The 13899-nt window shown below is 41.8% G+C and overlaps 1 protein-coding gene across 1 annotated transcript; it reads right to left on the minus strand.

Moving 5' to 3' along the window:
• Positions 1-96: 96 nt before the first annotated feature.
• On the minus strand, positions 97-5146 carry LOC306894230 (CCN family member 1). Its single transcript, XM_079456594.1, has 5 exons — positions 5011-5146; positions 4116-4329; positions 2847-3251; positions 2265-2443; positions 97-1691 (listed from the first exon to the last, which is right to left on the minus strand). The coding sequence occupies exons 1-5, from the start codon at positions 5059-5061 to the stop codon at positions 1386-1388; spliced, it is 1155 nt and encodes a 384-aa protein (XP_079312720.1). The 5' UTR covers positions 5062-5146; the 3' UTR covers positions 97-1385.
• Positions 5147-13899: the final 8753 nt, after the last annotated feature.

Genomic DNA, 13899 nt, shown 5'->3' on the forward strand with positions numbered 1-13899 from the left:
TACTTTAAAACCAGATTAAATCTGGAACTTGCTTAGCTCATGTCATTTCCTGTATACGTAAGACTTTTGATTGACAGCACTACAGAACTCTGATTTGAGGTTTTATGGTTTTTATATGACACGATGCAGTTTTGTATGGCGACTGTCCTGCCAAACAAGCATCTTTAATTTTTTCTAGGGTTAGTTTACCCCACACTTGGGTTTGTCCATATGAGACAACCAAACCAACCCATCATTTGTATATAGTTTGGTGTTCGAGGGATTGACTCTTTTAGACCAGAATGCAACAGCCTGATATAGTATAGTAATACCATGGTAACCACACACAAGGCTCATCGTGTGACTTGAAAATGTACAAAATGGATCTACATTTTTTAGAAATGTTTATTTGTATCTTAGAACAAAATCAGTCTTTGACCTTTACCCCAAGACAACGTGGCTTTCTGCGTTTCAATGTCTGATCAAACCCTCAATCTGACTCCGATGACGTAACCTACATCAGCTCATGTACCAGTGCCAGCAGGCGGAAATAGAGATGGGTCATAAAACACCATTCGCCCGAGACACGGGCATTACATGGTAGATTACAGAGCAGCGTTTGAGAGAACGTCCAACCCATTACTTTCAAATTACATGTTTACATCAGATGCTGGTGTTTTTAACATATTTGTATTGCCAACCAGAGGGTCACTGAGTTCCTTTCTTGCACAAGATTTGTAATTAGCTTGGTGTTGGGGAGTCGATGTGTTTTGACGCCAGGGTGCTGTGGTGCTTGGCCAATGTCCCTCAGTCAGTTGATGGAGTCCCACAGCACAAATCCAGTCAAGACGTCTCTTGGGACTCAACGTAGAGTCTAGATTTAACTGCGCCAAATCCATATCTCCCTGGTAGACCCTGGATTACTTCCAGAGACTTGTCAAGGTACTGTACCTCAGCATTTGCTGGATTTTGCAGGAAATTAAATTTTTGAGGATGAAGGGTTGGTCCCAAGTGTTTCCAATCCCTTTATGTTCCTCCAATGTTGAGTAATGACAAAGAACATGCTTGATATCCACATGACGACCAGCACAAGTTTACACGTGTCCACCTGTGCAGACGCAAAATGCATCACTGCTCACGGTGAGGGCTAGCCAATCATAAAATTCATTCCTATATATTCACGACCCGGATTCAACAACCTTCGGCGATGTCCATCAGGAAGGACGTCTATTCTAAAGCTCCTATCCACTCCTGGCCAAAGGATTTGGATACCAAAATGGCCCCTTCTCCATGTGGACTCCAGTTGAAGGCCCTGGTCTAGCGTCTACTCAGTTACAGTTAGAAACGCTACTCTATTGGGGATCTGCTGGGATGGGGCAGGGCGGGGGGCTTCCAGTAAACAGGTGCTAATCGATGAACTTATGCGTGTCGCCATACAGCCAACGCTGGGGAGGCAGGGCCGATTCGTTCAGGTGGCCGCATTCGTCGTTGCATTTGCAGGACTGCACAAACATGACGGCCCTTTCGAAGCGTTCGCCTCGAGGACAGGTGAAGAGTACGTGGGCAGTCCGCGTGCGGCGAGGCGAGCAGCAGCGGCCGTCCACACACATGCCACAGTAGTTGAGCTGATAGAGCTGAGCACTCCGGCAGCCAGCGTGATGCAGACGGAGAGGTTCCGGAGACTTTTGGGTACGGGAGCATTTTCTTCCCTTCTGTAAAACACAGGGTAGACACAGGGTTAAACATGATTGCATTCAAAAATAGATGTGGTCATACCACAAACAAGAATGACTCAAGTGAAACTACGCAGTCTTACTTCATTTGCTGCAGTTAGTCAATATTAAAAGAAAAGTCGGGTGTTTCAATCCATGGTTGGGTAAAACATGGACAAATCTAACGGTTGGTTTAAATTAACCAAGAAAGCATCAAGCATTGGGTTTGTTCATAGTGTCTAGATCTGCAGTGGCTTTGGAGCTACCAGTAGGTTTTAACAGGTGCTCATGGGTAAAAGCTTTAGTTTGGTCTGTTTTTAACTGTGTTCGTGCTAATTATAGCAACACTAGAAATAGAGATATTGAGTCTAATTCTATAGGGTGGGTGTGAAATACGAGTTGTTGAACACAGTGAGCCATCAGATCTTCTCCAAATCCCGACAGCGTGTTTCATATTCATGGACTATTATAACGTTACGTTTTTTTTCTTTCTCGTCATTCAGTCTAACTTTATGCAGCAGGTGGTTCATGACTTGCCGGTTCAAAGAGAGAGAGTTAGAGAGACAGATTCACCTTCACGGGCACAGCCAAGGAGCTGCAGGGCCGAATGTTGCACAGTCGGGATTCCTTCATCAGTTTACACTGAGTGTTGTCATTGGTGACCCGAGAGGACACCCCCATTCCACAGCTGCGAGAACAAGGTGTCCAGCTTGTCGTCTGGACAACACATTGCCGCCCAGCTTGCTTCCATACTAGTGAGTGAGAGAGAGACCGTAGGTCAGTACACAGGCACCATTCAGCAGTCGGGAGGCATACATAATGAACTGTGTGTGGGTCTGGTGCACAAGGACCTAATGGTAAACCTCTGATGGATTTTAGAACACAAGCGGGTACAGAAATACGTGGAGGAGAAGCCGGCACAGCTCACATTGGGACTGATTGTTAATTGAACCAAAACCAAAAGTGGTCTCAGAACTTTGGCTAGCATTCTCTAAAGGTTCTCTAAAAGTTGTCAAAAGATGTATGCAGTAACCTTAAAAGAGAATTCATTATCCGTAATTGCTAAATGTTCTTAAAATGTCGATACAAAAACGGCATAATAATTATATTAATGTTAGTAGGTCTTGTGCTGGTTTAGCTGATAAAGACGCTCACCTGGCAGGTGCTTTCGACTCCGTGGTGTTTCCCACTTTTTGTCCACCTCTATCAGTTCATTGCTCAGTGAGTTTTTGGGTCTGTAGGGGTGTGGCTTTAGTCCGGGCTTCTTGAAGGTGTGCAGGTCTGGGAACAGGTATGGAGGCGGCTCTGTCCGTATGAAGATGGGCGGCAGGACGGAGGATTTGCTGTGACAGTCCACACTGGGGCAGCACTGGCCGGGCACTTTGACCAGCCGGGGGGCAGGGCAGGAGGGCGTGGCAACAGGAATATCAGTGGGGCAAAGAGGCGCGCAGCCGACTGCTCCGTCGATACAGATGCACTGATGTTTACAGCCGGCACGGAAGCTCTGACCGTTCTGATACATCCGACCGTTATATTCACACGAGCGCCCTTCATGTTTAGCTGTTTGAGAAAAGACATAGTAGATGTCACATGTTATTTAAAGGGAAAGTTCAGCCAAAATCTAAATTCTGTCATCATTCTCATCATGTGGTTGAAAGTCTGTAGTGACTCTTCTTCAGTGGAACACAAATACATTTGATACATTTCTGAGTGGTTTTGTGTTCATACACTGGAAGTCAATGGAGTTCAGTGTTGTTTGATTATTGACATTCTTCAAAATATCCTCTATTGTGTTCTGCAGAAGAAAGAAACTCACATTGTGTTTCATTTAAGAAATTCCTGTTCCAGACTCACCATCCTGAAGCTAAAAGCAGCATTTAGAGTTTTCTTCTTTTTCTCTTTAAGGTAAAATACTGAATTGAATCATAGCGAAGCAAAAGGTTTGATATTAAAAGTTAATTTTGTAGTCTGTAAGTGAATAGCTGTATGAATAAATACACTCAGAAACGTTGTCATCATACATTTACCATAGTAATACACCAAAAAGCTTTTTATTTAGACGGCAACATATTACTATGAACAACTTGACCATGATTCACAGGAAGCGTCAGAGATAAAGACACAAACTACACGCCACGGGTTAAAGAGAAAGAGAGAGACACTCAATCCTTTGCTTTTATGAGAGGCTCTATGTTTAGGTGCTGGAATTTTGACTTGTTTACAATGTCGTCCAGCCACCCAATAAAAAGCTCTCTTCAGAACTCTAACAACCTCCTCAATATAGAAATAAATAACCTCTGTATGTGAGAAACCTGCGTGAAGAGATGTTTGGGGTTTCCCCTACAATCTAAAGTACCATCTACAATTTCTGATGTTATTTACACACACTCTGCGTAACACACTATAAAACTGTCTGTCGCTCACCCCTGCAGATTCCGTGGAGACTGGTCACGTCGTTTCCATAGTTACACTCCAGACCTTTGTGATGGTCACATGGTCGTCCCGCATGACAGTCATCGTTCAGCTGAGCGGCGCACACCTTACAACAGCCACACCCATCAGGTACAGCGCTCACACCCGGCGGGCACACGGGACGCTCCGCCGGGCACTCGCACACGCCGGCACACCCTGCTTTCACCTGCACAGATCAGACAGACAGATTGTAATTGAATGGTGTCATGTCAAGTGAAGATTGAAGGTTTCCCGGTCTGATGTCGATCCATTCATTTCTGACAGCGCAGCACCTGTTTCTCTGGCATCTCTATCTGAACGCCCAGCACGCCCGGCATCTTAAAATCACAGGAGCTGAGATCTTTAACCCCTTGACATTCAGACTGATTCATGTTGTCCAGCGCTGCTGAGATCAAAGCATAACTCTGTGGGACTGGGGCAGATTTTGGACCGGGCGGGCGAGCGGGGGTAATAGAGTGGAGTATAAGGCTGAATTGTTGCACACTGGTTATTTTAATCCTGTTGCTCGGCTATTTATGAGCAGCAGGGCTCTCAGAGGATCTGTGAAGGGTGAAACTCTCTCAAAAGTGTGAAGATCATTTTGAATCCTTCAAATTCCTTCAGACATTTGAATCTCTACATGTATTTACTTACTTACTGTTTTTCCTTTACTTTACTGTCAAGTGACTTACAAACGTCAATGAGCCAACAGTGTAGTCTACAAAGCTGGACTACAAATATTACAAAAATTATAATTTTAAATATAAAATGATTAAAATGACTATGATTATTATAATAGACAATATTATTAAACAGTTTTATTATATAATAGCCTAAATGAAACGACGTATATTTACAGCAAACTTACCGAACTAAAGCTGGTTATGAAAAATATCACCAGACACATTAAATCCCTCATCTTCACAATAACGCAGTAAATTCCAGTGTGATGTTTAATTGGGTTTTAACGCGTTTATTCCCGTGCGCGCGCACATTTCCAGCTCTTGTTTTCGTCCCTCGACTCGTCTTTATACCGCTTCCGTTCAGCCACGCCCACTAGATGTCCTGTCGCCAATCAAAGCGCGGACGTGCAGCCATTCTACCAAAAGAGGCGTGGCCAGTGATGAATGCAGTCATTCATAAAAATACTTTTGCGTGAATACAAATATTATGAATGCTTTAAAGTGTAAAGAAAAACACTCCCACAGAGAGAGAGAGAGAGAGAGAGAGAGAGAGAGAGAGAGAGAGAGAGAGAGAGAGAGAGAGAGAGAGAGAGAGAGAGAGAGAGAGAGAGCGAGTCTGTATTGATGTGTACATATTGTTTCTTATATAGGATACTCTTATTTTATTTTATACAGATTGTTTTTTTTATCATGCCAATAAAGCTTTTTTGAATCTTTGAAACATTTCTTATTTTGTACAGAATGTTTATATTTAATCTTCCTGCTTTGGCAATGTAAAACACTTTTTATCATGCCAATAAAGCTTTTTTGAATCTTGAATCTTGAGAGAGAGAGAGAGAGAGAGAGAGAGAGAGAGAGAGAGAATGAGAGAGAGAGAGACAGAGAGAGATCATCCAACTGATCTCAGAACTAACTCTAAAACCCCAAACGTGTCCAACTGAACCCCAAACTCCAGCAAGAATTAACCAAATGATAAAAACACAAAAAGAAAAATATCTCAAACACTGGACAGAAGCAACAGCTCAGCAAAGTAAACTTGAATGCACACAGAGACAAGTGGAAACAGAGCTGCACTTCTTAACCTCGTGTCCAAACTATACGGACATCAGAGAAACATTCTTCCCCCAGTTCACAAACTTCCACAAAGACTTCAACCAGTTTCAACAACAGGACAAGATCTCATACATACTGGGAGAAAAGCCCATCAGCTCAAACCTGACGGCCGGATACGTCAAGTCCTGTCACGACAGAAGAGCAACAACCAGCACAACACACACAACACAGACACAACACACACAACACTGACACAACACTGACACAACACACACAACACTGACACAACACACACAACACTGACACAACAACAGGACAAGATCTCATACATACTGGGAGAAAAGCCCATCAGCTCAAACCTGACGGCGAGATACGTCAAGTCCTGTCACGACAGAAGAGCAACAACCAGCACAACACACACAACACAGACACAACACACACAACACTGACACAACACTGACACAACACACACAACACTGATACAACACACACAACACTGATACAACAAACACAACACTGACACAACACACACAACACTGACACAACACACACAACACTGACACAACACACACAACACTGACACAACACACACAACACTGACACAACACACACAACACTGACACAACACACACAACACTGACACAACACACACAACACTGATACAACATATACCCGCTGAACATATGACTAACTACAGCACCCCTTAGGAGAAATTATGTTTATTTTCTACTATAGATCACGATGAACTATCGAAAATCATTAGATCATCTAAATCGACTACATGCATGCTAGACCCTATACCTACAAATCTTCTGAAAGAGATGCTCCCAGAAATTATAGATCCTCTACTTAGCATTATTAACTCATCTCTGACATTAGGACATGTGCCTAAAGCATATAAGGTGGCTGTTATAAGGCCCCTTGTCAAAAAACCCCATCTGGACCCTGGAGAACTAGTTAACTATAGACCTATTTCGAATCTACCTTTCTTATCTAAAGTTCTGGAAAAAGTAGTCTCAATTCAAATATGCTCCTTCCTCCAAAGGAATGAGATTAATGAAGATTTCCAGTCTGGATTTAGAGCGCATCACAGTACAGAGACTGCTCTGATTAGAGTTACAAATGATCTGCTTATGGCGTCTGACCGAGGTTGTATCTCCTTATTGGTTCTGCTAGATCTTAGTGCTGCATTCGACACCATTGACCACAGCATGCTCCTACATAGACTTGAAAATGATGTCGGTATTAAGGAAATAGCTTTGAAATGGCTTAGATCTTATTTATGCGACCGTTTCCAATATGTAAAAATAAACAATGAGGTATCACGCAAATCGCAAGTCCAGTACGGTGTACCACAGGGCTCAGTACTAGGGCCTATGCTCTTCGCATTATACATGTTACTCCTAGGAGATATAATAAAGCGACACGGAATAAGCTTTCACTGCTATGCTGATGATACGCAACTTTATATTTCCTCGAAGCCTAACGAAACACAGCAATTCCATCGAATAGTGGAATGCATAGTCGATATAAAAAAGTGGATGAGTAGCAATTTTTTATTACTGAACTCGGACAAAACTGAGGTGTTACTTATCAGACCAAAAACCGCCCTACGTAACAACCAAGAATACTGCTTAACTATTGATGGATGTTCCATAAAACACTCATCTTTAGCTAAGAATCTTGGCTTTATATTCGATAGTACTCTGTCATTTGAGAACCAGGTCGCCAACACCTGTAAGATTGCGTTTTTCCATCTTAAAAATATATCTAAATTACATCATATGCTGTCATCATCAGATGCGGAGAAGCTTATACATGCCTTTATGACATCAAGACTAGATTACTGTAATGCACTATTAGGTGGTTGCCCTGCAGGCCTATTACAAAAACTCCAACTGGTCCAAAATGCGGCAGCTCGAGTTCTTAAGTGCAGGCGGCAGATCCTTTTCTTATCTAGCGCCTAAACTTTGGAACAGTCTTCCCTGCAATGTCCGGGAGGCGGACACACTCTGTCAGTTTAAATCTAGACTAAAGACGCATCTTTTTAATCTTGCATACACTACATTATCATAATATATGTATTTCAAAGATCTAGGCTGCACTAGTTAGATCAACCGGAACCAGGGACACTTCCAATAACAACTGATGCATTTGTTGCATCAAAGAGTGCAGAACAGTACTCTACTCTCAGCCAGTCTTGTCTCATTGTTCCAAGGTTACAAGAGCGGAGCGGGCAGGGCGCAATCCATTCCTAGACCTGACAAATGCTGGACGAAGGAAGTGACGTCCCTACAAAACTTCAGCCACTATTAGATTATTAATGATAATTTTAAATCTAATTTTTTTTTATTTTTGCCTTGTTGTGCAAGCACTGTTGAGCTTGTGCAGAGGCTGCAGTTTTTGCCAGAGGGGAACTGGAATCCCCTGGTTAGGCCTGGTTTCCCTCCAAGGTTTTTTTTCTCCTCCAATGGAGTTTTGGGTTCCTCGCCACCGTTTGCATACTGTTTTGCACTGTTTTGCCTGGCCGGGGGGCTGCTAGAATTTGGTAGTCTTATTTAATTAACACTGCATATAGGAATTTATTGTGTGTCTGATATTTGACCTGTGTTTTGAATTCCATAACCTTTTATGTTTTACTTATAGTCATTTTTTCTTGTACAGCTGCTTTGTAACAATGAAAATTGTAAAAAGCGCTATATAAATAAAGCTGACTTGACTTGACTTGACAACACACACAACAATGACACAACAATGACACAACACTGACACAACACTGATACAACACACACAACAATGACACAACACAACACACACAACACTGACACAAGACACACAAACTGACACTTATGACAGGATCATGTCACTTTCACTAAGAACTTTTGTCAATACTTCGCACTTTTATGTCTGTATTGATGTGTACATATTGTTTCTTATATAGGATACTCTTATTTTATTTTATACAGAATGTTTGTATTTAATCTTCCTGCTTTGGCAATGTAAAACACTTTTAATCATAATAAAAAATAAAGCTTTTTTGAATCTTGAATCTTGAGAGACCAGAGAGAGACGACATACACATCTGAGCTCCTGCAACAAAGTTACATTATTACTGGATTAACTCAAGATTCCTTGGATATTTCTACAAGGAGACATACACAAGACTACAGTTATAGGAATAACTTAACCTTGGACTAAACCTCATTTTAACAAAAAATCCTGAAATTTAACAAAAACTCCTGAGAGAGAGAGAGACCAGAGAGAGACGACATACACATCTGAGCTACTGCAACAAATTTACATTATTACTGGATCAACGCAAGATTCCTTGGATATTTCTACAAGGAGACATACACAAGACTACAGTTATAGGAATAACTTAACCTTGGACTAAACCTCCTTTTAACAAAAACTCCTGAAATTACTCCTGAAAAGGACACCAAGAAGAGCATCTCACCAAAGAATCCATCAATACAAACAAGCCAAAATCAGACAAAAAAGGTCAAGGAATATCTGTTGCCAGGGACCCGAAGACAACAGTGTTACTGAAGATACCAAACCTGCTTTACTGCATTATCAACGCCTTAAACGGGTGATTTGGAAGGTGAGAAAACGACTGGACCTAAACAAAAGGAGATCCCCAACCAACACCCACACAGGTGCAAATGGCCCATATGACTATGGCTGCCCAACTCCAATGCGTTAAGGCCATTCCCCTACTCTACCCAAAGGAGATTTCAAATGATACAGGTCGGAAAGTCTTCAAAAACAAGAAACTTACAGAAAACCCAGAGACCTTATTTGCGGACCTTCATAAAGATGGCAGCACCAGCAATCTGATTTTCTACACCAGCCGACCTCATACATGGCACAAAGCCATCATCTCGGAATTCCCAAATGCCGAAAGAAAAGGCATCTGTGGGGGTTTCCAGCTAAAAATAAAAAATGAGGATGACATAACAACTATCAACGCTAACATATACAAAACAACGGGGATAGTGGTTGTGAAAAGCCTCCAAGGAATATTTGAAGAAAACTCCCAGAGGATCAAGGAAAGGTCTCAACTAGAACCCAACAATGAGCAACCCACCACTCCAGAAGAACCAGATATAACCCCAGCTTCAGACAAGCAGCTGGAGAAAAAAGACCCCCCCAACACAGAACAAGCTAACGACACCCATTCACACTGCTACTGTATGGATATGAGAGAGAGATTCACAGCCCTGGAGGGGGAGCTGGTACAGCTCAGAGAAATAACTCTTTCTCTGCAAACAACACAAAGTAAAGAACAAACCAGCAACACCCCCACAGCCAAACAAAAAGAAAAAGACAACATCAAGAAAGAACTGTATTTGATGCAGGCCAATGTCAAAGAGCTGCAGCAAGAGAGGGAGAGACTAAATGTTCAGCTGGCATCACTGGAATCTCAGCTCTCACAGCAGACAGAGAGTCACTGGGCACAGTTAACTGCTCTAAGGGAGGAGATAGGTGAAATGAAGCAAGTAAAAGATACCTACTCCAAAGACTTCAACTCCACCAAGGACCCACTACAACAGGTCACCACTCAAACTGAGCACAGCCCTCAAAACCCAGTGGAACAACCCAGCCAAAACCTTCTTCCCCCACCAAGCCCCATACCCAGCACACAACCAACCGAAGAATCAGGCAACGCCCCAACACCAATAGGTGACACACCAAAACCAGACGTTGTCCTTCTAATAGACTCAAATGGGAAGTTTATAGATGAAAAGAAGCTCTTCCATAAACACAGGGTGTCCAAACTCTGGTGCCCAAATACTCACAGCGCCCTAAAGCTGCTAAATGAGGAAAAACTAGGATCACCGAAACACATAATAATCCACACTGGCACAAACGACCTGAGAGCACAACAGGAAAGAGTGGCCACATCACTACAGAGAGTGATCGAGAAAGCCACATCCACCTTCCCAAATGCTCAAATTACAGTGTCCACACTGCTGCAACGGAAAGACTTCCACTCAGACACAATTCAACGAATAAATACATCCCTCTCAAGAACCTGCGCACTAAAAACTCAAGTGCACCTGGCACATCACCCTACCCTGGACCTCACATGCCTTTATGACCATGTGCACCTGTACAGAGCAACTGTCCCTGTCTTTGCAAAGAGACTAAAATATGTTACTCTAAACCGCAGCACCAACACCACAACTTCAAACAACAGAGCAAGACAGCATCCACCTAGAACAGGGATGAACCACCCAGTACCTACAAACACCCAAAGACCACAACCACCCACCTACCATCGCAACAGTCAACAGATGAGAACATCATCCCTGCTGCCTACACCCATCACCCAGCACACGCAGCAGACCCCGGGCAGCCTCAGCTATGCCCAGACAGTGAGCAGAAACCCCACACCATACTGCCCAGAACTGATTTCCACCAGCGCACAATACAGAGAGTCAACATGGACATCTCACGTGGATGTGCCGGAATACCAAATGTTCACCTTGTACATCATTCTACATTGAACATTGACAATCTTCATGACCACATCCACTTGCGTAAAGACAGCGTGAATGTGTTGGCTAGATGTTGAAGATGTTGAAGATGTTGCACTTGGGAGAACCCCTGGCTTTCTCCAAACATCACCACACGACGTCTTCTCCCCAAATCCAGATAAACGCTATCACACAGCACCCTGGAGACCTCATCAACAACAACCAATGTCTCAAAACTTTCACCCTGTCCCCCTGTACCCACATCCTGAACAACAGCAACCACGTTTTCGACCTTCACACCCGCATCACCCTTTTCCATATCACCGACAGCAACACCAAGACATGGTGCCACCACATCAGCAGCAGAAAAATGAGCCACTTCTGAGAAAAGCCCCGAGGATGGAGCAGATGTCCGTTCCACAACCGAACCCACACAGATCAGAACGGCCGGAGCTACTAAACTACGCTGCAGCCCTAAAAGGCCAAAAGGACACTGAAAGCACCAATCTAAGAGAAATTAAAGACATGCTGAACTTAATCTGCACGCGGCTGATGGACAAGTCGTGAGTAAAAGACAACAAACTGAGTTAAACTACAAAATAGTAATTACAGTGTGATAAAAGTAGCCTTTCTGTATGCCTACAAGATTTACATATTCATCGGGTTTAAGTCGGGTTGGTTTTATTATAGGGGAATGTTAAAATTGTTTGTGAACAACACATGAAACCATTGACAATTACCTTGTGGAATATTCAGGGAATACACTCATCCAGTTTGGGATGTAAAATCAACTTTAAGACTTTAAGAAAAGTGTATTAGACACAGACATAATAATATTACAAGAAACATTGTGCAGAACTGATGAGGTCACTATTTGTCCCCCAGGTTATCGTGAAATATCAATATCATCTCAAAAAAACGACAAAATTACACGTGGGAGAGATTCAGGCGGCACAATCATTTGGCACAAGCTTGAAATTAATAAATACATACAACTAATCAAAAAAGAAGAATCACATGTCTGGCTTAAAATCAATAATCAACTCAGTCAAACTACAAAAGATATATATTTATGTGCCCTTTATATTCCTCCCTCTGAATCTCCTTATTACACCGCTCTCAGATCACAGCCAAACTACTCTTTATTTTAAAAGGGAAGAAAAGACAAACATACATCCATTTACTATTAGATAACTTCATAGAAAAAAAATATTCCCCTAATGCTGATGGTTTAAATTTGGCAGTAGAAAACATAAATGACATATTTGATTGTTTAGCAACAATATCCAACCTTAAAATCACCAAAAAAAACCATGAGAAAAAACGAGAAGACTGGTTTGATTCGGACTGTAAAAGTATACGAAAAAATTGAAGACATCTTGCAAATCAAAAGCATCGACAGCCAGACAGTGCAGATTTACGTCTCCGTTATTGCGAGGAACTAAAGAAATATAAGAATACACTCAGAAAAAAGAAAGAACAATACATTCAAAATCAGCTTGAAACAATTGAAGACTCTATCCATTCAAACAGTTTTTGGGAAAACTGGAATATCTTGAACAAAAAGAACCACGAACCAATAACTATTCAAAACGGAGACACCTGGAAAAATCACTACGAACAACTTTATTGTAAAATAAACATGAAAACAGAACAAACACAGATATGTGAAAAATTAAACCAGATGGAAAACATAATTGGCAAATACCAAATCCACTAGACTACCCAATCACTGAAAAAGAGCTCATGGATAAAATGCAGAAACTTACTGCAAAAAAGTCAAGTGGACTAGATGGCATCCTAAATGAAATGATTAAAAATATAAATCACAAATTCAAACTGGCCATACTGAAACTGTTTAACTTGATTTTAAGTGTTGGATATTTCCCAGACATATGGAATAAAGGACTCATAACGCCCATTTTTAAGATTGGTGACAAATCAGATCCAAATAATTACAGAGGGATCTGTGTGAGTAGTAATCTGGGGAAAATGTTCTGCAGCATCATCAATACAAGACTCATACACTTCCTTACAGAACATAACGTCATTAACAAAAGTCAGATTGTTTTTTTACCAAATTATAGAACATCAGACCATATCTTCACCCTACATACCCTGATCGATAAATACATTCATCAAAAAAAGACAAAAAATTATTTGCTTGCTTTGTAGACTTCCAAAAAGCCTTTGATTCAATTTGGCATGAAGGTCTGTTGTCTAAACTTCTAGAATCAGGCATTGGGGGTAATGTATACAACATTATTAAAACAATATATCTAAACAATCAATGTGCAACCAAAATCGCGAACAAACACACTGAATCTTTTCCTCAAGGAAGGGGGGTGAGACAGGGATGTCCACTATCACCTACCCTCTTCAATATCTACATTAATGAATTGGCAAAACTCCTAGAACAAAACTCAGCACCTGGTCTCACACTGCACGACTCCAACATAAAGTTCCTTCTGTTTGCGGATGATCTGGTCCTTCTATCTCCAACTCAAGAAGGGCTTCAGCAAAGCCTAGACACTTTGC

Source organism: Barbatula barbatula, assembly GCF_947034865.1.
Source record: "Barbatula barbatula genome assembly, chromosome: 5".
Classification (NCBI taxonomy): domain Eukaryota; kingdom Metazoa; phylum Chordata; class Actinopteri; order Cypriniformes; family Nemacheilidae; genus Barbatula; species Barbatula barbatula.

Coding starts and splice junctions, on each gene's coding strand:
- LOC306894230 (XM_079456594.1), bottom strand. CDS start 5,061: ATGAGGGATTTAATGTGTCTGGTGATATTTTTCATAACCAGCTTTAGT. Junction 3,252..4,115: donor TCTCCACGGAATCTGCAGGG/GTGAGCGACAGA, acceptor TTTCTCAAACAG/CTAAACATGAAGGGCGCTCG. Junction 2,444..2,846: donor GAGTCGAAAGCACCTGCCAG/GTGAGCGTCTTT, acceptor CTCACTCACTAG/TATGGAAGCAAGCTGGGCGG.